This window comes from Neopsephotus bourkii, unplaced genomic scaffold (assembly GCF_033783945.1).
Source record: "Neopsephotus bourkii isolate Nb327-2 ecotype Australia unplaced genomic scaffold, CSIRO-AGI_Nbou_v1 NB_122, whole genome shotgun sequence".
Classification (NCBI taxonomy): Eukaryota; Metazoa; Chordata; class Aves; order Psittaciformes; family Psittacidae; genus Neopsephotus; species Neopsephotus bourkii.
The window spans coordinates 818799-843449 of record NW_026900639.1 but is presented as its reverse complement, the minus strand read 5'-3'; the positions used below and the strand labels follow the sequence as shown (position 1 = coordinate 843449).

General features: G+C 44.7%; 1 protein-coding gene across 3 annotated transcripts in view; it reads right to left on the bottom strand.

Moving 5' to 3' along the window:
* PTH1R (parathyroid hormone 1 receptor) overlaps positions 1–24651 on the bottom strand; it is a 111675-nt gene that overhangs the window by 44579 nt on the left and 42445 nt on the right. Inside the window, exons 1-2 of one of the 3 annotated variants that reach the window (XM_061365795.1) lie at positions 13270–13409; positions 8426–8531 (exon numbers count right to left, since the gene is read on the bottom strand). Coding sequence is in view for 1 of the 3 variants with exons in the window: in XM_061365787.1 (XP_061221771.1) it covers positions 8426–8531 (106 nt within the window). In the remaining 2 variants the exon portion in view is untranslated. Of the gene's footprint in view, positions 1–3108; positions 3261–8425; positions 8532–13269; positions 13410–24651 lie in introns of those variants that run through there. The other 2 variants (XM_061365787.1, XM_061365805.1) reach the window with 2 other exon arrangements.

Below are 24651 nucleotides of genomic sequence, written 5' to 3'. Positions count from 1 at the left end.
TGAACTTCCCCCCACACAGTCTTGTCTGTTCTGCTATCTTGAAAGGTCTCCTGGTCCATGCTGGCCTCCACACAGTGTCCAATGGAGCAGTGACAGCTGTCCCAGGCCAAAACTGTGCTGGGAGCATGCTAACAAGGCGTGGTTTGATGTTTGCATGATAGAATTTAGGCCAATGTTCTGGCCCTACACCATAGAGCCACAAGGACTGACAGCAAAAAACAGGGTAGAAAAAGAAGGGAAAAAAACCCCTCTAAAACCTACCAAACCAAACCAAAAACAATAGCAGAAACAAGATAGAAAGAGCAGGAAGAGATATGGGTTTATAGTGGTCTGGGTGTTTAGGGCAAATCCTGAGTGCCCTGGATGCCTTTGTCACCCTTAACTTCTAAGCCACCTGAGGCTATTCAGAACCCCTGAGGAGATCCTGGCAGCCTGGATGATCAGGGGATGGTGCTTGAGCCTCTGGAGAGAAAACCAGGAGCAGATCCTCTGCTTCTGCAAGCCCAAAGAGAGCCTGGGCTTGGGTATAGGTCCTTTAGGGACAATTAAGCCATAAACTCAGTTGCACAGCCCACGTACCTTAGGTAAATACACACAGCTTAACTAAAAATAAACCCCTCTCCCTAGCAAATAGGTTTATTTACTATAAAAACAAGCAATCTTGAAGCAAGCTGGAACACCTAGGACTCTGAGAAAGGATTGCCGATGGCCTTTGCTAATAACAGGTTTGTGTAAAAATCTTTCTTCCCCCACAGAATGTCCCATCTCCTTTTCCAAACCAGGGAAAGACAGGCTTTTAATTCATGGGTGAAAAAAAAAGAAAAGGGAAAAAAAAAAGAAAAAACAGGTCTGATGGCATATGCCTGAGAATTTCACTTCATCCCCTTCCAGGTTTAACTTTGGGGTGGCATCAGGCTGCCCACCATGCCTGAAATGTAATGTTTGCGTACGTAGAACAGAAATTTTAGGGTTTCCTGTTCTTTCCAAAAGGCTTTCATCTAGAGACTAAATTTAAAGAAAAAAAGGGGAGAAAAAAAAAAAGGAAAGAAAAGAGGAAAGGAAGCCAAATGCTTGTGGGGACAGGTTTGGGTTGGTTTTGTTTTTTTGTTTTAATATTTTGGGTCTGTGTCCCTCACTGCCTTAGCCAAAAGCAGCAGATGACGCACATATCCTGACAGAGGGGTGCATGGAATCACACCGGACTGGCTCAGCCCTGTCTCCCCATGGCACAGGTTCATGTGGGGCTGTACCCATGTCATCCTGTGGATCAGAGTCCATGGCAGGTTATTAGGCTCAGAGATATGCCTGGGAGGTGGGTGGGGGACAGATGGCACTGTCTGCAGAATCTATCATAGGGGTACAATAGGAAGCTCACCCTCCATTAGCTAGCCTAAAGTGAAAAGTTAACCTTTTTAAAGGGGGGGGAAAAAAAAAGGAATTTTGAATCTTTACACATAAACAGGAATTCATTATTGCTAAAGAAAGTTTAGAATTATATTAAATTTTTTACCTTTTTATTTGCTAGGACTTTATTTTGGACTATCAACACTGCTACAAATCATACATATAGTAACCACATGTTTCCACTCTCCAGAAACGCTTGGCATGTCTATTACTCACTCTGATGCTCCTTAGTCCCTAATTCAACTCTTGAGATGCATCTCAGACACATATCTAAATAAATTGCATCTGGTTTATTTCAAGTGAACAAAATATTGCAGAACCATAACAGCAGATAACATATCTGAATACTATTTTTGACAGCTAATTGCATAGGGCAGGAATCAGATGAAAGTTAAACCCATGACAGTGAACATTTCTTCCAGAGTCTGGAAGCCTCCTTTCAATAAATGTCTCTTTCCAGTCTCTACGAGATGAGTGGACACCCCTACACTCTCCATACTCCCAATCAACTCTATTCTTTCTTCACAATATGCAGTTCTAGTTTTATTATATTTTTATATTTATTTATTATACTGGGCATTATGGCTATTTTTAGTAGCTGGAGGTACATTAAAGATCAGCTCTTTGGCACAAAGGCAGTGTTGGTCAAGCTTGTGAAGGTGCAGGCTGATTAGGAGAACAACATAACCACTCCCTGGCCACTCTGGTAGGAACTGTGCTGGAAACAGCTGTCTTTTGGCACTGCACTCTGATGGACATGGCACTTGCTAATAATTGTGCAGGCTGAGGAGAACTGTGGACTTTATAAAGCTGAGAAAGTAAAAACCAGCAAAAGGAAAAAGACAACGCTAAGTGGAACAGATGGGAGACCAAGGTCTTCCTGCTTCCAGAGGATGGTGGAGCTTTATTCAAAGTACTTATCTCTTCTGGGCTTGCTGCTTCCTGGTGAAGAGTTCATGAAGTCCATGCACAGCCAAGATCACATTTTCCACTCAAAGAAACAGTTCTAGTGCATGCTCTGTGACAAATCCAAGTCTGTGATGGAAGAATGATGTACAGAAACCTCCTCAAAATCTCATTCCCCTTCTTGGGGGCAAGGAGGGTTTCTGTACACACAGGTACCTCCCATGGTGTGTCTTCTTGTGTTAATCTGTGTAGCCATTTCTAGTCTGTGATTGCCAAGTAAAAGCATTAGGAGTTTATAGCTGCAAGGCAAAAGAGTGAAGAGCAAATAACAGTGCAAAAATGGAGGTTCAGTGCTGATCCAGGCTACCTCATTTCTTAAGGCCCATGGATATGTCTGATATTTTAATTTTTCCTTTTGTAAAATACTGGTTGAATGAATAGGGGGTGGAGAAGGAGTAAGGGGAGGAGAAATAAGTTGCAGAGCTGAACTGTGGAAGAAATCAGTGAATCTCAGATAAATCAATGCCCTCACTAAACTGAATAGGAATCTGCCAGTTCAGACCAGGAAAGGAAGTGGTCCATGAAATGTACTCAGCAATGAGATGTACAAAAGAAGAAGAGAACCCAGGTACCCACTTCAATGCAGGAAATTTCTGATGTGCTTTCCTTATTTCAAAACAAACCTGGAGGCTTTAAAGTGAGAACGATGATGAAAGTTTTGAGTTTCAGTCAAGTGGGATTTATCCAAAGATTTTTGTCAGTTTCTGTCCACCCAGATTTGAGTCTTTGTAGCCTCACCTTGAATTCCAGGACAAAAGGAAATGTGGTTTGTGGCTTGTGCCCTGGCTGAAGAGGAAGTAGATGAGCATCCAAATCTTGGCTCTGCCACAGACTCTCCTTTGAGATTGGAGGCGAGGCGTTGAATATCCCTGTGTGTCAGATCCCAAGAATGAGGTCACAAGCCCTAACAGGCTTTCATGCCAGTTTACATGATATTTCTATCTTAAAACCTAAAAAAAATATAATCAAGGTGTCCCAGATTCCCTCACGGCTTCCTAAAACACAGATCAATTACCCATGGAATGGAATAAATCATCACACTGGGCTGCAATCACACCCAGGCAGAGGCAGGATCCAAGCAGCCCTCTGCCAGGTGGTATCTGGCAACTTCCGATGAACAGGAATAGACATGGGTGTGCGCAGGACAAAATCTGATTGCACTAAGGGGGTGCATATACCCCTTGATGTAAAGTGGGCCTGCATGGGAGCAAGGAGAGGAGGCAATGGGGAAGAAATCCATTTGGCTTTTCAAAACCTCTTGATATTCATTCAGCATGTAATGCTCAATGAAGTACTGCTAGCACCAGCACCTTTCTTTCCTGGCACTGTTCCGTTCCCTGTGATGGCTCTGTTTATGTGGCTGCATTACGATCCAGATCAGAAAGCCTCCTCCAAAAAGGCTCCTTCTCAGGTCAGCCAGTTGCACCACTGGCCCGCTCATACTTGCATGCTAAAGGGAGTCTGAAACAGCAAATGAAGGCATTCTTCTTGGTGATAAGAAGACTGACCTCTGTGTACACACACAGGTCCTCAGCACCTCTCTTAGCATAACTGAGTTCTGCTTAGTCCCTGTTAGACATACTGTCTTATCAACCATACAGGCTTTTACTGAAGTCACTCCTTTCCTTTGTCATCGAGAGGCCCTGTAGAACCAGTTCAAAACACGACATGAAGTTAGGAGTCCATGGGACTCCATTTGCCCTTTGTCTGAGAGGAGAGACATTACTGCTGCCTCTTCACCCCTTCCATCTGTCTGCCTTTGAGCTGGCACAACAGTGCTTTACTCAGTCTCGTTCAAATCCAGGTATGAACTCAAAGTGTTGATGAGAGCAGGTTTGCAGGAAGAGGTCCCCAGAAGGCTCCTAGGAGAAGCAGAGACTCTCTGCAGATGTGCACATACCTATTTCTCAAGGTTTAGAGAGCCATGAGAGGGAAGTATAGATGCGTGCCCATAGCAATGGATGTGTCTCTCAAAGTCCTTTTCTGACTATTCACAAGCTGTAACGCTGAACACTGAGGGGTGCAGGACAAAACCCCACAGCAGAGACATGAAACCCAGATCTCAGGCTGAACTAATGTCTTATTGGAGAGCTTGTGTAAGTGTTCAACACAAAGCAACTCTAAAACAACCAGGGGCAAAGGCCTCTTTTCCTGTAACCTCTGTGGTTAAGAGCTTTTCTGGAGAGATAGGACTCTCGACTCCAAAGCACTCCTTGTTGACTTGGGCCAGGGGTTTTAGGCAGGAATTTTCTCCTTTCCCAAACATTCTACACCGCTGGGCTGTCCACAGGGTTGTCCCACATTTAAAGTTGCTCCATGTTGAAGGCTGCTACAATAATACCAGAAGATACTGGCTCTACAAGCAGATTCTGAGGCTGGGCAGCTGAGATACAGGTCTTGCACATGTGCTTTTTGGTACTTTCAGACATAAGGAAGCAGAACTAATGGAAGGGAATTCAATCTCCTTTTTTACGTTTGACATGCTAGGCAGTAAATAATTGTTTCTGGGAAATAACAACATATATTCAGATTCCCCCAAGCCGAGCTGAATGTGAATATTTTCCCTCACTAGAAACAATTATGTAAGAAAGGCTGGACAGGCCTCTTCTTTTGATGACTGTATGATGGGCTTTCCGTATGATCTTCCCAAAACTGCTGCCTCACTATGGGCTTGTCCTTTTTCCTTCTTTGGAATGACAAACCAAGCACAGACTTGAACATGCAAGATGACTGGATACAACATCACATAATCATGAGGGCTGGAAGGGACCTCTTGAGATCATCTAGCCCAATCTCTCAGAAAATATAAAATACCCCAAACAAACCAAGCTGAAAAAAAAGGAAAAAAAAAGAAAAAAGAAAAAAGAAAAAGAGAGAGACATAATGTGTGAAGACCTGTGAAGCTTCTCTTCTTTTCCAATGTAAAAGACAGATGAATTACCCATACCTCCCCTTCTCTCCTTGTCCAGCTCTGCACCTGCTGCATTCTAATTAGGCTCTCACCAATCTTTGATAACTGAACCTTGAAGTCTACAGGGAGGAATTTAAGAGATGCATAGATGTGGTGCTTAGGGACATGGTTTAGTGGTGGACTTGTCAGTGCCAGGTTAATGGTTGGTGCTGATGATCTTAGATGTGTTTTCCAACCTAAATGATTCTGTGATTCTGTTGTTTCAGGCCAAAGGGTGCACTGCTCCCTATGAGCTGTTAAGACAGGAAGGAGCATAGCTACATACTATCCAGGAGATCTTTCAAGGAGACAAGGCCCTTTGTGCCCTCTCACATGGAGACCATCAGTCTCATTGCCAATGGGTAGTCTTGTTATAGTGACACATCAATGCCATAGACTGCCACTATTATTAAACTGAGGGGTAAATGGACCTGGGCACAGCCCCCTTCCTGCAGAATCTCTTCCTTCCAGGAAAGGCTAAGTCTTGCAGATCCAAAATACAAATGCATTGTGAGGGATAACTGTGTCCTACCCCACTAGAAATCCAAAGACAAGACAGATAGGGGACCTGGTAGTGTAATAACACAACTCAAGTTCTCCATGGCAGTTAGAAGAGTCCTCTTGCCACCCAAATGGGTGCTCCTTAGAAACACTCTGAGTGAGATCAGAGAATACTGAAAGCTGGGGGTGGCTGCCCCGGATTTATATTGCTCCAGGTTGCAACAACCTTGCCCCCATAAATATTGTCTGCAGGTGGGGGCTGGTGCATCTTATTTGTAAAGACCATTTTGCTCTTAATAGGCTTTTTCTTTTGGGTCTGTAGCAAGGGAAGAGGCAATAGGATGAGGTCCTCCATCTGGCTGAGAAGGGCAGACCCATATGTCCTTGGGTGATTAACACAAATCAAAACCAGGCCCCAGTTTCCATATCATCAAAGGAGGAAAAGACTGGACCTAATCACTTTTCACCCTGGGCTCTGAAGCCTTTGTGCGAAAACAAAGCTTCTGAGCCTTAGCCAGACAATTAATTACATTAAAGCTAACACAGTACAGATTAAAGCTTTTTGTTCTGTCACCCCCCATCCCACAAGAGGATCTAAAACTATCCATCTTTGACTCCTGCAGCATGAAAGAGCAGATACACCTCAAAATGAAGATCAAGTTAGTCTGTTCTCAAATATCCATATAACATTATCATTTCATGTATCCAAAGGCATCTGTAGCTTAAAAATCAGTGGATGACAGCTCTTCTGCATAGGGGAAAGATCATTTGCAAATTGCAGAATCCTCTGTTTGTGATAACTGACTCTAGACCACCTCAGAAACGGTCTGGCAACTTGATGCCTTGTTTGTGTAGTGCTAGAGTGAATTTTGGGGGTGTTGCAGAGGTGCTGCCACTGAAGATTCTTTTACATCATCTTAAAATGTTTCTGGGGAAAGGCTTAGTAAGAATTCATTGTGCCTTTGGATTAGCGTACCACTTACAGGTTAATTCGATCTAACTACTTTGATGTAAAGCTAATGGTTGCTTTGAGTCTTTAAAGCCATATTACTGCTGTGATTATTGACATCAAGGTGATTCCTCCCCTTGGCTGTGCTATTTGGGATTAGGCAGAGATTTGCAACAGGGAATGCATGAATGAGCCTGAGTTCTATTGTCTGAGCAGCTCAGAATAGCTTTTTCAAAAGCCAGGACTTGGGTTCATGAGATATCTAAATGAAAATGTATTAGATTTCTTTCTGTTCCAGTCAAAGGCAGAGCTAATGCTGGCCTCAATCACAGAACCAGGTCTCAAAACAGGAACAAAGGCATGTTTGCAAAGCCCGGTGCTATGATTTCTCTGCTCTACCAAACTGACCATGGTAAAGAGCCCAAAGTCTGCTTGTCAGTCACATGCATCTCCCCAACCCTACCAACACTGTTCCTGACAATTAGGGAGATAAATACTAAAGGCTGACAGTCATATAGAAAAGAATTAGAAAATAGGGTGAGAGAGCAAGACCAGCTGGTGGACATCACCAGATGCCAAGGTAGGTAGGTGGTCTATAGTACAACAGAAGGAAATGCCTTTGCACATATGATTTTTAATGAGGTGTTAATTGGGCATTGGGTGGACAGGACAAAGAAGCAACTGAGGATGTGGCTTGAGGTTTTGGTTGATGCAAAGCAGGAGGCCTGGAATAAAATGAAAGCTGGGCTTTTATGGCCTCTTTCTGTCCTTTTGTCATTTGCAACAGGAGAGGGACACCAGGTGGGCAAGCAACTCTGCTCTGAAATCACAGTTAGTTTTAGGAAACCCTCCTTCTCCGGATGATGTCTCTAGGTACTCCCAGAGTGTTGCCTGTAGAAAAGAGATCTCTAAGATGCAACAGTGGAAGTGGGAAACATTCTAGCTTGTCTTCGTCAGTCAGGCAACAGAGGGAGATGGTACAGCATGCCCACCCAGGAGTAGCTGAGTGGGTGCAGGATGGCTCAGCACACAGACCTGGTGCCAATAATTAGCACATCTGAAATTGATGAAAGAACCCAATGGGAGATGATTACTTTGCTACCCACATGAGAGAGCTTTCTCCCTTCTTTCTCCCTCCAGCTTTACATCTGGTAATGATTTTGCAGCTCAAAATAGAAAGGAAGTGGGAGAAAAAGGCTTAGCTGAGCTTAGGCCTATTTGAGGAGAATAGAGAGTATGTCAGAGGGAAACAAAAAAGTGTTGTTGGAAGAATGCTTTGTTTCCCGTACCACTGGTGTCATGCTGCAAAGGATCTTGGGAGAACTGATGGTGGATGCTATCTCCCATACTTTGCCTGGTGATGGTAAGTGGGCTCTAGGTATAGCAATAAGGGCTGTAAACCCATGACTAAGACTCTTTCACCCTCCTGATCCCTTGGCATATGGAGCTCTGGAGGAGAAGAAAGGGGCTGTGACATCTTTGCTTCACAACACCTTGTGTTAAAGATAGCCTAACCTGAAAAAAAATATATACTGAGACTTCTTCAGCTGTTCTGTGTGTGGGACTAAGGGGAAGGGCTGCGTTTGAGCAAGAGAGGAGCCTGGGCCCGGGCCCAGCCCCAGCCATGCAGTCTGGATTGCTGTGGGAACACTCACCATGCACTTTGGGGACCTTGGCTTTGAGGTGTCGTTCACACTTAGCCTTGGCTTTTAGCAGTAGGAAGATCTGCTCCTCTTTGGTAATGACATCATCAGCATCCACCTGCAGTGATGGGGAGAAATGAGGTTAAACTTTAGTATGTGAAGAGCAGCAGGACACAAACTTGTTAGATAATGTAGGTGATCCAAATGCATAATCTCCTTTGCATCAGCAGTTTCCTCCACCAGCCTTACTCTATGTGTATCTCTGTTTGCTCAGCGGTTAGTGTCCCAAGCAACACCTCTTACAAGATGCCACATGGAATCCTTCGTGCACATGGCAAAGGAAGCACACACTGCAATTATTCACATCATACACACGCACACACAGGAAGCCAGCAATTTCTGGGCTGGCATACCCCCGCTTGCAGGGACAAGACTACTATCCTAGTAAATAATATTGTAGCAGGGACTCCTTTCTTCCTCTTAAGAATTGCAACCTGCCACCATCAATGCTGTGCTATTTCCATCTCTGCAGGCAGGCAGGCCTTCAACCTCTATAAGTCCAAGAACATGTGGAGAGAGAGCTGTCCCAGGCAGGCCTGTGAGCTGACAGCATCTGCCCCCCAAAGACGGAGGCTCAGAGAAAACCGTGTGCACCATCCTGGGAGAATTAGGTTTCTCATCATGTAAGATATCTAGAGGTCAAGGAACAAGAAAATGGGGGGGGCAGGGAGGGTCCTGGTTTACCCCCCTCTGTTTGTTTCTTCCTGATATGAGATATACTTGGCTCTCAAAGGCACTTACTGCTCATCAGAAAAAACAATCTTGCCTCATAAGGCTGGCACATTCCCATCAGGAATGCTGGCCTCAGTAATCTGAGGGCACCACCATGGGGAAGGCTTGTTCTACAAATGTTATAGAGTATGGAGCTTTGACCTAATGCAATATGGCTGCTTTAATTTTCTGCTGTGCTTCTTGGGCACTTAGCATGTATGTCCTGCTCAGGGAGTCTGGGACCAGTCCCACTGCCAGATAGAACCTGAGATTAGGAAGACTTCTTGCATGTCACTTTGGCAGGAATGCATGAACATTTCACCGTACCCATCCCAGGTACACTGAGGTGATACTGCCTTTGTTCTTTTCTGCTTCCCCACCCTCCCCTAAAAAAGCAGTATACTTAACTTTCTCCCACATTCATTTTTTGCCCTAGATCTCCATCACCACCAGAATGGGTGATGCTGATCATATCCTGCAGGTGCTTTGTGATTTGCATCATGTAAGGGGGTGAGGAAAGTTCTGGGCTATATTGATCTAGTGTCAATCCTACTTTTCAGGCTCTGACCTGCAGCACCTGACCACCCCCGTGAAACCTTTGAGGTTTGGGTCCATCCCTGGTACTCTGTCAGTCATGGCAGAGTGTCTCTGGGAGAAATCCTCATACACAAGATTGCCCCAAAACAGTTCAAAGCAAAGAATAACCATGTGTAACACTTCGTAAGGCTCCTGAATTAAGGATGTTGATAATGCACTATGACCACTCTTCTCATTGCCTCTGTTTCCCTGTCTGGTTTGATTAATCAGGCTATAAATGCAATGAGAGGAGATGTTGCCTCTCTCTGGATTTGTAGAGAATTTAGCACACACTCACAAAAGCATAATTGTAAGCAAGGGCTGCAATACTGGTTTATAGAAAGCAACTTCTAGTTTTCTTTATAATATTGACTGTGCTGGGGGGACTGGCCACTGTAAACGTGCAATGCAAAACCTAGGGTAGTGCTTCACATCCTGATGGATGAAGCAGACTTAAACCTCAATGCATAGTACAGGCAGGCAAAGGAAAGATTACAAAACCTTGTGGAGACAGCTGTGACCTGTAGGTGAAAGGGAAACCTGTTGATGGGTTGTAGAGCCTGCTTATGGAGCTGGCTGCTCATTTCAGTTCCTCTGAAGCACAGACTGAAGGAGGGTTATGACATTTTGCTGTACTCCCCCAAAATACTGCTATTCAGAATTAAGGTTAGTTCACTCAAGTTAATTCATTTTGGAAAGCAAGTAAGATAAAACAGCTGAAGGCAAATCAGTTCTTGAGCAAGACTTATTACAAATGACATAACGAGGGTTAATGAAATCCAGCTTAGAAGTAAATTCAGATTCAATTTCCCAGAGCGCTCCTATGGAGCGGGATGGGGGATGTTTGAGCAGCTGGTGCAGCAGTGGACACACAGATGGATAGCTAGATCTGATAAGGGGACTCTGAGTAAAACAGAAGTTAGTTTTTCATGTCCTTGGAAAAAATCCACACTAAAAATCCTCCAGAAGTGGGAGTTGGCTTCAGAACTGCATTAACATTAATGCAAAACCAAGCCATCCTTTCCCAGATGTTTGGCCTGTCCATATTTAAGGCAACATCCCACATTTAAACTCTTATTAGAAACATGAAGCCTCTAGGTCAAATTCTGCTGTCATTTATATCTGCACAAACCCTGAGTGATTCCACCAAAGCTGGGGGAGTTAAAGTCTGGATTTACAGTGGCCAGAGTAGAATCTGACCTTAGGCATTTCAAATGATTCATCTTTTGCATGCTTAATACTCAGGCTCCTTTGGCTGTGCTTTGAGAATAGTGCTGCTCCCAGCCAGAAGGACATATGGTCTCCAGGCCAGGACAGAAAATAAGTTTTATTTCCCAGAAAGGGAGATAAAGTCACCGAGCTCTGTTGGAACTGGGCAGAATGGCTGGGACAGAGCTCTGACCCCAACCCTCAGGACCCAAAGGCTCCTCAGCTTTCCTGAGCCCTGGTTACTAGTCTTAAATTTAGAAAACCTGCCAGACCCTTAAAAAACCAACAAAACCAAACACAACTCCCCATTCTCTCTCCCCCAGAACTTGTTCAAATGCTAAGAGGCATGTTTAGGACCTATCTGTCTGTGTTTCTCCTGGGTCAAAAAGGCTAAAACATGTGTGTAAACAGCTATATGAACAAGAATAGGTTTTCATTCGGTCCTGCAACTTGAAGGAGACACCTATTCCCAAGAGACTTAGGAAAACTATGCAGCCTGGCAATGCTGCTCCTTTGGTCCTGAATCATAGAATGGTTTGAGTTGAAAAGGGACTTTAAGAACCATCTGGTTCCAATCACCCTGCCATGGGCAGGGACACCTTCCACTAGACCAGGCTGCTCAAAGCCCCATCCAACCTGACCTTGAGCACTTCTAATGATGGAGCATCCACAACTTCACTGGGCAACCTGCTCTAATGTCTCACCACCCTCATAGTGAGGAATTTATTCCTCAGATCTCATCTCAGTCTCCCCTCTGTCAGTTTAAAGCCATTTCCCCTTGTCCTGTCCCTACCTGACTTTGTCAAAAGCCCCTCTCCAGCTTTCTTGTTGGCTCCTTTAGGCACTGCTCTAAAGTCTCCCTGGAGCCTTCTCTCCAGGATGAACAACCCCAGCTTCCTCAGCTTGTCTCCTTAGAAGTGCTCTAGCCCTCAAAACATTTCCGTGGCCCCTGCCTCTATCCCCTGTTAAACCTTCTTCTAAGGCATATCAATGCATTAGCCAAGCTCTAAGCTCTCCAGGGGCAGAGGATTGAGCCATATGCTGCCAGATGAGATACCAAAATGACAGACTTTGGTTCAAGGGACAGGAGTTAGGATAGAGCAAAGAATCACAGCTGAAAACCATAGAGCGGCTTTGGACTTGTTGCCTACTAAAACACTTTTGACTGTTCAATACCACTTTTTCCCATGCATCTGATTTTCTTGCTCTGGATAGTCCAATCTTAACGCAATGCTGCCTTACTCATCCTGGCTGTCAAAAGTCAAAAGATACCCACAAGAATATTTTCTTTACAACACAGATGAACTTATGATATTAAACTTCCTCTTTAATGAACAGTCTCAACACCTGATCCAGAAATACTGTGGGACATCCTTGCTAAAGTAATTAGCAATCATGAATGCCAACTTCTTAGAATCTGAATGTTCCTAGGCAGAGAAATAAGTGGCTTCATTTTCAGATGTGCTGAGGTACAGGCTTCAGGTATTCATAACAAGTGGGAGCTGATGCTAGTGAAGCAGTCACTACTTTGGAGTAGATTTAGATCCCTTGGGTTGGGAGAAATGTGGCCAGAGATATGTCTGTAAGACGCTCAACGGTGCAAAGCTGATTAGTCACAGATTTGCAGAATTTGAAACCTGGGAGGCACAAGATGAAGAGAAGAAGGTCTAAAAGGAATAGGAAAATGCATGTGAGCCAATCATAACAGTGGATTCAAAACAGGATTAGACAAATTAATAAAGAAAAGTATTCATCAGTAGCTGTTAAAAACTGTAGCTTGGATGCAAATTTTTTGATGCAGAAATTTTCAGTGATCAGCAATCTTAAACTGCTGATCACCAAAAGCTGGGAAATGACATCTGTAAAAGCTGTCTCTCTAAGCATCCTAAACCAGCAGCTTCTAAGGATTGTCTGTTTGGACAGAAGATTGACTGAATAAGGCTGTTTTCATATAAACCTATAGGCTGTTTTTCTAAATCCAAAGAAAGCTTGTGCATTCTGAGCATGCAGAAACATAAACATACATCCAGGGTTTGGTCTGATTTTACATGCTCAGCACAAGCTGCATTCTCTACACCTGCTGCTCAGGACCATGAAGCAGTAGATTAAGAGGTGCTAGAAGTGCTTCATTCAGGTGAGCACTGCCACCACAACTTGCAAAGGCTTACATATTCAATATTTCACTCACCTTTAACAACCCCCCCCCCCCCGCTATAAGCCTACTTATCTGCAGCCCTAAGTTTTTCATTCTGTACTTACTGATTAGCCAACAGAAAAGAGCAAACACCATATGTACTTACTGATACAGTACCTGCCTTGCTGGCCAACTGGGAATATTCAGGATAAGATTTACCAGTCTGAAGTATCTACCCAGTGTTCCCCTTATAGTCACCGAGTATTTAGAAACACAGATCAGCTGAAATTCATTCCATCCTCAAACCACCACTGTGGGGATTCTCTCTCCTTTTCCTCTTCCCCCTTTTTTCCCCTTTAGGCAGCTGACAACTGCAGTAATTGGTACCATTAACAAGACTGAGATCTGTGGTGTTTAATTGCAGAGCTTTAGCTGGCATGAGCTCTAGAAGCAAGAAAAGCATCTGAGGTAGGTCAGAAGTAGTGTCACAGGTAGGTGTATCTTCCAGATTCATCTATTTTGAAGTATGAGATCAAGGTCATTGTGCCCCTGCAGAAGTTAATCACTCTAAAAGAACTGACAGCAGATTTCTTTTCATGGGTCCTCACATAATTTTTTTTTAGTGTAAGTTCCTGTGCATCATGTTTATACAAGTTGGAAGTTATATACAAGTTATTCAGGCTGGGCACCTCACAGATATGTGCCAGCTTTACACTTCAGTCCTGCTACTTCAGACTAGCTACAGCTGGAAGAGATGGGGCTCTTTTCTGGCTTCCCCAGCTTTGTAATCAAAGCCCATCTGCTACTCTTTCTCAATGGTTATCACCTCTCTGTTTCCCAGCACTGTTTTTTTCCAGGAAAAAAAAAAAAGTGTGTTTTTTTCTCCCCCTTTTTCAGAGAAAGCAGAAATGCAGAGCAGGAAGCAGGCCAAGCAGAGAAGGGTAGAATGACAATGCTATCTATAGGCTTTTAAATCAGTTTTGGTTCAGCTTTCCCTCCCCTCACTCCCCCCTTCCCTTGCCCCCAGAGGAGGCCATGGGGTATTATGATAATGTTTTCTGGTATTTCCATTTCATTGGCTAATCTCCCAGCCGCTAAAGTAAACCCCAAATCTCAACGGGGAGGTCATATTCATCCTTGTTTATGGGACTCATTTTCAGAAATAACACTATCCTTTTTGTGAAACTTCCCTGGCAGCATCTCAACAAATAGCTGGGTTGAGAGCATCAGAGCGTCACAGCTGCTTGACAGGCTCAAGGTAAGGGATGGCTGGTGATCACCATCTTGGGCAGCAGTAGACGAGGTAATTGCTGGGTGTGAAGCAGAAAGAGGGTGCAGGCAGGAGTAGAAACTGGGAAAAAAAGGAAAAGGTGAAAATGAAAGCATCAATGCTGGTGGAAAAGAGAGGTGGGTCCTAAGGCTGGGGGAACAAGGTAGGACATTGCTGGATCTGACCATGCAGGTCACACTCCAAACCAGCCCTGTTGATTTTGGTGGTCACCTCTGGAAGGTGTAATGGTATCACTGCCTTTTTGTGGAGTGAACCTGATGGACTGGTGTGGGGACACAGAGACCATGAGTTAGTCATCTTTGGGGAGTGTAACAAAACTTCTTTATGTTTCTCCTCTAACAGTGCCTGGATGAAGGGTCCAATTGAAACACCAAATGAATCAATAGAAGATCATAAACCATGTCCTTTTTCTGCAACAGAGACTGCAATTGAGCTGAGGGTATGAGTGGGAAGGAAGTAAAATTAGAGCTTTATTCCAGCCTTGCTGAAGGAAAAACTCCTCTCCTAAACTCTGTAAGGGTCAAAATAGCTGTTAGAATTAGAAGATTAATCTAATCTAACACGAGACCTGCACCTTCTACAGGTGAGCATACCTCTGCTGATATCAGAGCATCAGGCTGGGCTGGAGACAATGCAGTGTTGATGCTAGGCATGCAGACAAAGGTACATGGCTAAACGCCATAGAGTAGAGATTCATCTGCCTTTGGCAGGAGCTGATGTAGCCATCACCATGGGCTGAGCCAAAACTGTGTCAGTCAGGAGCTCATGGCAATGGGGAATTGTTCAGAAGCAGGAAAAGGTGTCAGTGTGGAGGTGGCTGGCAACACAAGGCATTGCATGAGGTTGGTCAGTAGTGGGATTGCAACATGGGATGGTGTAGAACTGAGATTTGGATCCCTGGTGTTTTTTTTAGTAAATGAAAATGCCTTCCTTTAGATGAGAGAGGATGGATTCTCTTGATTATTTTATGATTGAGCTTAGATACCTAGTTTGTCTTCTCTGATTTCCTACATTTTGTAAATGAGTGTTTGCTCGAAACCTGCATCTCCTGGCCACTGGCTCCTGCTGGTTTATTCAGGTCCAGATGAACCCTGGCAAGTACGGAAGGACCAGGGATTTGTATGTGCTCTCTTGGACAAAATGTACCCTATGCATTCTCTGTTACTGGGTCTGCTGCCAGTCCTATAGCCAAGTAGGATCTGTCAGGCTGTAGCTCAACTGGTGATTAACTGTGCTCTGTGCCTGGCTGTTTTTCACAGGCGAAATACAGGTATGCTTGTGATTTGCTGGATTTGCTTGCTGGCTTTTGCAGACACTCAGGACACGTGCTCCCTGGCAAGCAAAACTCCTTGTTGGGTTCAGAAGGAGATCGTGACCCCACCAATTGACTCTGGAAACTGGCATTTCAGGCAAAACACATCCCTTGCCCTCTAAGAGCTCCTCTGGGCTTGTGCTTGGACTGTAAGGGTGTCGCACTTCATATTTCAGCAACGGCTTACAGCATTTCCCTTGTGGAGAAACAGTGTAGGGTAAATACAGATAAACTGTGTTTACTCTTTTCTGATTTGGGCAGTGCTGGATTTGCCTGCTGCCCAAATAATCTAATTCCCTTTCTTAATTTCCTGCTACCTCTGCGCTTCTTAGCTTCTGCCTGCACGTTGTCAGTGCCTTGGCATGAAAACCATAGAGAAAAAAGAAGACTACAACTAAGACCATTGCAGGACAATTTGTTGCGAAGAGGAGCTAACTGAGGGAGGCAAGCTGGGAGTGGTACTTGTTCTGCCCTGAGGGTTTTAATTTAACTGAATAGGCATTATTTCCAACATTAGGGGTGGGAAATAATGTGGTTTGAAACCCATTTCCTTTCAGGTTAATGCTGGAAAGATTTAAAAATAAATAAAGCCAAAGTACCAGCTGGCCCAGCCAGAGATACAGCAGTGAAAGCAGCAGAGACATGATCCACTGGCAGCAGCTAATCGCAAAAGCTATGGAGCTGTGGTTTGCTCAGAACACCAGAGTGGTGAAAAGAATGGGAGGAGGCAGGTTGTTTTGTAGCAGGAGACTCTGGACTCACGGACAGGCCAGGCCCAAGCAGGAGAAAGCAGATCTGAAGCCACTAATGCTTCTGGATCTGCAGCTTGTGTGCACTGCTGCAGTGGGACTGATGTCTTTTCTCTTCTGCCATCTGCAGATGCTTTGCTCAGTGCATGCTAATGTGAGGGTATGACAGCAGCGAAGTGTGTAAGTCTTGGGGGAATAAGCATCAGATTTGCCCACCTGTTGTGGGACCAGATGTGAGACTAACAGGAGCTCCTGTTTTTATCCCTGAGCTCTACTGTGCTTGCCCATGGGCACCCAATATCACCCATAACGATGATGCAGCATGGCAGGAATTCAGCTGTGAGAGCTTGGGCAGGTGAGTGCTGAGCTGAGCTGAGCTCTCTGTGTTGCTTTCCTTCCACTTGAAGCAAGGTGTGTGTCTGCCCCTCACCTCATCCTACTAACAGAGGATGGGAATCAATCTCAAAAGACATCTTACTCCTTTTAAAGACTGAGCTTATAAACACCATAATAGGACAATCAGATCAGGAGAGTTTGAAGACAGAAGGGTAAAAGGATGTGGAGACCCAAGAAGCACCCAGATGAAGAAGAGGATGGGGAGAAAAGGAGTTGATGTGAAGGGGAAGGAAGAGCTTGGTGGATCCTGATGAAATAGGACTCTAGCCACAAGCTGTGGAAGCACTGAGATATTAGTGTACAAGCTACTCTGCCCTCTACCTGCTTTTCCCAGTCTCCCAGAGGGTAAATGAAGTTGGTGGTTTTGATTTAATCCCTTGACCACATCACCCAAACCACGGCCTGCTCCAAAACAGCAGGATGCCTTTGCTCTGGCTAGCCGGTCTCAAGGACCCTGCACTGCAGATACAGAAAGCTGAATAACCTCATGTTGTGTTCAGGACTGTCTCAGCCCTTCCCACAGCTGTCCTCACTAAGCTGGCTGGTCCCCACTCTTCATCTTACCCTCGGACCCAGACCTTCCACGTCTAGGAGGTGTCTATATGCTTTTGAGAAGCTTTCCTCCCTGTTTTGGAGCGCTTCATTGCCTTGTAAAGAGTAGGATATAGTCCTGCCCTCAATCACAAATCCATCCTCTCAGCCCATGAAAAACAGAGACCAGGTCTCAGCACAGTTCAACCATGACTGCTGTAAAAAGAGAAACACCAGTGAATGGAAATAGGAAACATCGTCAGGGAAAGATGCTGGGCAGAACTGGGAATGTTGCATTCTGTCACTGTTTCTTGGTGAATAGTAAAAGTCTAAGTTGGTCTCCTTGATGCCCTTCCAATCCCATTTGCTCTCACTTTGCCTTGGGGAAGCCTTGTCATTCAAACAGAACAAGAAGAGTGGGAAGAAAATCTACCTGGGCAAAGCACAACTTTCAGATTCATGATAATTCATGCCAGAGGAAATTAACATGGATGACCACATGCATTTATGACCATATAGGGAAATATTTCTTTGGGATGGAGTGATACCATGACAGCTACAGAAGAGGACCTTTATCATCCTTCTCACTTCTAAACTGAAGGGGTCCACATATCTCCAGATCTCTCTGTGGAATGAGACAAACCCTAACCTTTTCAGCTGGATTTCCAAGCCTGAGACCAACTGAACTCAAGGACTGTCCCCTCTGCCTAGACCAAGGCAGGGTCTGCAGGCTTAAGCTAGCAAAGCAGGTCTGTGCTCTCTGAGCTGCTGGAGAGGTGCAAGATTGCTCCTTGATGACTACTGAATATGGAGCTTGACCCTCCTGAAACTTGGAGGTTCCCTTCTTTGTTGGTGGAACCCTGTGTCTATGTTCCACTCACTTGCTGAAATACTGAATGACCATGAAATAAAGTAGAAGTCACTCTGATATTGTGATTTGATTTGTCTTTGCTCACACCTATTCCTTCCTCTCATCTTCAAGGGATGAGAAAAAGAAATGTGCTGTAAACCCCCACATGTCCTAGCATGCAAGCCTAGCTACAATGCTGGCTTCTCTCTTCCTCATTTGCCTTGTACTTTGACAGCAGATGGTTTGTTTTAGTTTCATACCTTGCTATGTACAATGATTGTTTCACAATTATCAAGGATACGAAGCTTGATTTTTGCCCTTTCTTTTCCTTTTTACATTTAATTTAAATTGAAAGAGGGGAGATTTAGATGAGATGTGAGGAAGAAGTTCTTCCCTGTGAGGGTGGTGAGGCCCTGGCACAGATTTCCTATAGAAGTTGTGGCTGCCCCATCCCTGGCAGTGTTCAAGGCCTGTTTGGATGGTGCTTGGAGCAACCTGGTGTAGTGGAAGGTGTCCCTGCTTGTGGCAGGAGGTTAGAACTGGATAAGCTTTAAGTTCCCTTCCAACCCAAACCGTTCCATGGTTCTATGATTTTGTGCTTCTTGTCTTGCAAAACAAGAGTCCAAAAGGGGCACGTAAGGGGTTCTCTTGTTAAAATAGACACCTTTTTCCTCGTTCCCACGTTCCTATCACAGATACAAGGAGGATCATCTGAGTACAGGCCCTCTGGTCCCAAAATTATTTAAGAAAGTCTGTTTCAGTTATGTGACAGATGACATCACTCAGAGCAACAGATGCATTTTGCTTGATTCTTCACGGGAGAGTCCAACTCTTTCCCCTTTGTCTCTCCTTTTGCACCTCCCCAAACCAATTCCCTCTTTCAGTTTTCTCTTCTGGTTCTCAAAACTTCAGACACTGGTTTGGTTTTTTTGTTGTTTCTTTGTTGTTGTTGTTTTTATTTTTTTATATCGTTTCTAGGAATACCCTCCCTGGAGTTGAAGTTCAGTCTTTTGCTCAAGTACTCAGAATTTTCCTCAGACAAGACAGATGGTTGCAGTCAGCTGGGCCAACGATGCAAAGAGATTTGTTTTAACAGACTCTGACACATATTCCCTTGTCATCCTCCCACAGTGGAAAGTACTGATAAGAAGTGCAGGAGAAAGATCTGTATCAAATCATGAAATGAGAGCTCTACAGAAAGAGTACTTTTAACTTTTATTTCTCACACCAGCAGCAAAAGAGCCCAGGATTCTAAAGCACAATATGCCTCATGGGTGTGTGCCTGGGAGGAGGATACCAACAGTCTTTACTCAACACTCCAAACTGCACAGAAATGAGATTTTCTCTATTTCAAATTGCTTGTTTGAAACCAGGTCAATATTATTAATGCTGAAGAATGAAAGACTCCCAGTGGAGTGTCTAATTGAAAGGCATTTAAGGCAACAATTATAAGCAAGGTCTATGAGTAAACACCTGCTATTAAGTAGTAAGAATTACTACCTCTATTAAGTAGTAATACAAGCAAAAAATACTCTGATGAGTTTGATCCATGAGTGCTAATAATTGGTGTGCTACTGTCACACCTCACTAGTCTTTAGATGCTCAATATTAGGCAAAATAGAGATTCACACATAGAAATAACATATTGCATATACTCATCCAATACCACAGATACAAATATCTTTTTCAAATCAAGCCAAAACAATCTTTTCCTGCATTGGTGTGTGCACGTGTGTGTGTGTATGTGACTTGCAAAATATCTGTCAAGAGCTGGAGGTTGTAATACCCTCCTCTGCACCTGAGTCAGATCTGTCCTAAATATGAAGTCAGAGAGTGGGAATTACTTACCTGAAGATCAATTAGATATTTAAGACTCTGTTGACTAAATAATGCTGGATGGTTTTGGAGTGTAGGGGTGGGGAGGATAACACTGTTCTTAGAGTTTTGCCAGTCCTCCTGGCTTGAAGTGTAATGTGTGGCCCAAGGCAAACATATCATAGAACTGTAACACTACTGTTGGACCACTGAAAAACTCAAGACAGTGGTGAGGAGCATCTAGAAATAAGGGAGATTGACCTGGACAAAAGAGGTAGAGTGACAAAGAGCAATGCCAGGCTGTAAATTGAAGTACATCATGCTCTAGGGTCTGCTGACTTCATGGAGTAGATCTCCATATAAAGGTACTACACTGAGGACTTGTCCACTTCAGCATTGGAATCCCCTTATATCCCAGCTGCCCTTGTAGCCCTACCATGTTCCTCATAGTTCTTAAGTCTAGAATGGCCCAATATTGCCAGCCAATAAGATGTGGAGCTAAGTCCAAGTTCAGGCAACCTATAAGGTCACTTAAAGGAATAGGGCCAGGACTTAGGAGCACATGCTAATAAATCACAACCACCTACAGGGCATAGCATTTGCCAAGAGGAAAAAAAAGAACCTCAGCTGGGGGTCCCAAATAATCTTGTCTTACTAATTTGGTATTGAACTCTGAATATGTTCAGTACCTACATACCTTTGCAAACCTAAGCTTTTTTGGTAACTACATCTGCATCATTGGGAGTTTGAAAAGTAAGCGGAAGTGACAGCCTTACTGCCTCAGTTTCTCCCAGGCTCAGCAAGCCTTCTCACATTTCCTACCAGTATCTGTTTTGACTACCTCCATCTTTTCCGTGAATATATGTCTCACCAGGAGAGGGGGTGGTGGCAGGAGAGGAAAAGACAGATTTCAGAGCAGACAGCTACAATGAGCGGTAACAAGCTGTAAAAACATTAAGCTCGCTTCCATTGGTGTCAGGGGGAGCTCTGCTTGCAATGGGAACAAGAAAACAGCTTCTGCAGTCTGAATTGCTCCTCCATAGCCTTCCATTGGCAAATCATCAGCCTGTTTTGCTCAAAGGCTTGACTGAATTTCCAGTGCAGCTGCTCTAGGCTGTAATTGATTTCTTTTTTGTGCCCTGCAGCTTAGAGACCTGGGATACCACAAAGCCTTTAGGTCAGACTAACCTCCTTCTTCTCAGAGCCCTGTGTGCATTTTGCTCTCTCAGTGCCAAACATGCAGATGTATCCAGCCTCAGCCAGAGACACACGTAGATATATCAGAGACACAACAGGGAGCTGGCTTGGTGCAACCCTCTGTTCTCTCCTATTTGAGGAAGAAGTCAGCTGGAAGCTAAATTCATTTTTCCCATCTTTGATGTCCATACAGGGGCTTAGTGGATGCTCCTGAGATGTTTCTGCTGCAACTGGTCAATACCACATCCTTCAGTCTCCTGCCCCAGTACTAGGGTTTGGGATTTACTTGTGCCAGGTCACGTCTGCTAGTGGGATGCTACCGCATATGGACCACAGAGAGATGAGGAATTTGTGCCCTGTGTATGCTGTGCCAAGGCTGTGGGCCAGGCAGGTACGGGCTGAATGCCATCTCCCCTCTGCACTGCGTGTGCCAGCAGCCACAGCCAAAAGCAGAGACACCTTGGTGGCTCAGATAGCTCGCAGCAGAACAGCAGTATTTGTTCTCTCTAAGGTACATCTTCACATACCCTCCTGTGTGGGACACGCTGAGCAGCATGTCTGGCAGCTGAGGTCAGGCACTAGTGACTGATAGCAACACAGGGTTAAGCCACAGCAAGGACAAATGCCAGCATGGATTTGGTCAGGAAAATAGGCTGTCAGTGGGGGCAGCTGGCACGGTAGATGTCAGGCTGCTGTGACTATGTGGTCCCATATGTATGCATCAATGGTCTTCATATCACCTAAACTTAGAGGTCAGTACAGAGAATTAAGCATTTCCAGAGGGCAAGAGATCACCTCTCAAACTAAATATCACCCAAATAAGTGGGCCTGTTAAGGCTTGGCTGTTGGCTACCCATGTGTCTGAGTATCTGTGCAGCCACAGGAAGGATACTGATTACGGATGTTGTCTAGGGCAGAGGTGTTCTTTCAACCAAGTGGCAGACAATTGCACTTAGAAAAGATGCTATGTGTCTGTGTGGTGAAGCAAACTGTCCTGCACCATCCTCTGCCCCTGAGGTGCATGGGACAATCCACATCCTTGCTGTCAAAATCTTGCACTTTCTAAGAAAGAATGGCTGCATTCAAACTATCATGTGGGAATGATGCCTGATGCACAATGGCTGAGCTAGGGAGAGGGCTCTTTCCCTCAGGTGAAAAGCATCCAAGGAATGATGCTTGGCATTTAGTTTCTAAGACAGTCATGAACCCAGACTCAGGAACTTTTCCAGTTTATACATAAACTTATAGCAGTAGCCACTGATTTTTCAGGGTTGAATTCAGAACTGCAGGGTCCAAAAGCAGGAAGCTGTAAAGTCTGGGCTAGGCTGATTTGGCCTCTGTTGAAAATATCTTTGGTACATGGAGACTCACCCCTCACTGTAAGTTCTTCTCACAAGACACGGGTTCAGAGCTACAGTGGAACCAAGGTCTGCAGGTACCTAGAGGAATGCTGAGACTTTAGATAGTGTTGTGGATTCAGGTCCAGTAGTATCTAAATGGCCTTGGGGAGAGCCAGTACAAGCTACAGACTCCTAGTAGGAGAGGGCATGTGAATTGCTGTGGTTTGTGCAGGGTGTTTGGGGTGGCCAGCCCTTCAAGACAGGCTGCACATAATCCTGTTGCTTTGATGCTAGCCTGAACTTCTCCTCAGCTGCACGTAGGCAAGCGCAAACAAACCTTCAGAGCAGGAAGGGGAGGTTGGGAGGGGAGGAGGGCTGCAAGAATTGGAGAGGACCTGAATCTCTGGCCAGCCAAAACCACTCCCATCCTCAGGGCTGAAACCCTAGCCCTGCCCTGGTGCAGTAGAGCTCTGAGGCGGGTGGCATGGAAGAGTGTGCCCTAGTGGGATCTCCAGGGCGGCTGCAACACAGTGCATGTATTCTCTGCAGCCCTGGAGCACACAGCACCACTAATAGCTCTGGAGGAGCTGGCATGCCAGCATTCCTTGGCTGGTGCCAGGAAAGCTGTGCAGAGTACACAAGGATTTGGCTCTCCTCCGCAGTCACATTAGAGGCACTCTCAGGTCTTCCCAGCTTTTTCTGCAGTAATACATCATCTGCTTCATTGTCCTAGGAGGCTTTGCAGAGAGTGCAGCATGTGGAGAAGGCTCCTGAGGGAATCAGCCCCTGTGCCATCACAGTGCACTTGCCCTTCATCACTGGGACTGAGAGTGTCACAGCAGATGTGCACAGGGTGAATTAGGCCTATCCATTGAGGACTGTCCTACACTAGAACACCGGAAACTTGGTTTCTATTCCTTGCTATGCTGGGTGAGCTTCCCTTCTTTTCCCCACTGTACAGCAGGGGTGAAACCCCTTCTCTGACACTGTCTTCTTTTATAGCTTTAGGAAAATCATTGAATGTCTGTGCACTTCAAACATTTTATCTTAGTGGATTCCTGAAGGCTTTATGATCATTAGCAAGTCTACATCTCCTATTCCACCTAAGATGTGTCACAAAGAATATCTGGTGTAATCAAAAGGAAGATCTCATACTGAAATTACTGTATGTAACAGTATGTATGTATGTATGTAAGTCACATTTTTATGTAGATGACTAACAGACTGCCTATCACAATACCTGGCAGTATCTTCTGTTAGCATCTCTGGAAGCAAAGGTCCCTAGAAAAAAACCCCACAGCCAGCAAAGAAAGTCATCTCAGCATATCTTGCAAATATCTGGGACCTGAAAACAGAGAGCTGGAAACAGTTCTGTGAATGCAGGAGTATAGATTTCTTAGGACTCCAGGAGGTCCTGGGAGCATGGATCCATTCTGGGTCCTAGTCCTAGGATGGTGGGAGAAAGCTGTTGCAGGAACAGAGGAAACTTTCCAGCCCGCATTCAGGTTTCTGGAAATGTGAATTCCCCGTATATTTATTATTTTTTTTCCTGAAGGAAATTTCCTCCCATTTGTCTGGGAGCCTAGATGCGTGCCCAGGACTTGCTGAATATTCAGCCAAACCATTAGACTAGGCTGATGCCTTTAGCATGTGGACAATTACCTGCTGGAGAAGACAGAAATGGGCTGGTCCTGCTTGTTGTGAGTCAGTGCGATAAGAACAGACAGCAAAACACAACTGCTCAAGCAGTCAAAGCCTTACAGATCCTGTAGCTGTTGCACCAGAGGATGCTGACACCAACAAGCTGTCATTCCTGGAGAGCAGCTGCAGAGCACTCTCATGGTACGCAGCTTTCCAGGAAAACCAGGTTTCTCTTGTCTACAATGTATTCACTGTGACAGCAAAACTCCTTCAAAACAAGGTAGTTTCTAGTAGCAATAAAAAAACCAAAACAACCCAAACACCTGTTTTTAGTTTGAAGGTGTGTTATCTCTGTAGGAGATTAGAAGTAATGTCAGCAAAAGCTGGTCTAGTAAAAGGTGTCCCTGACTGTGGAAGGAGGGTTGG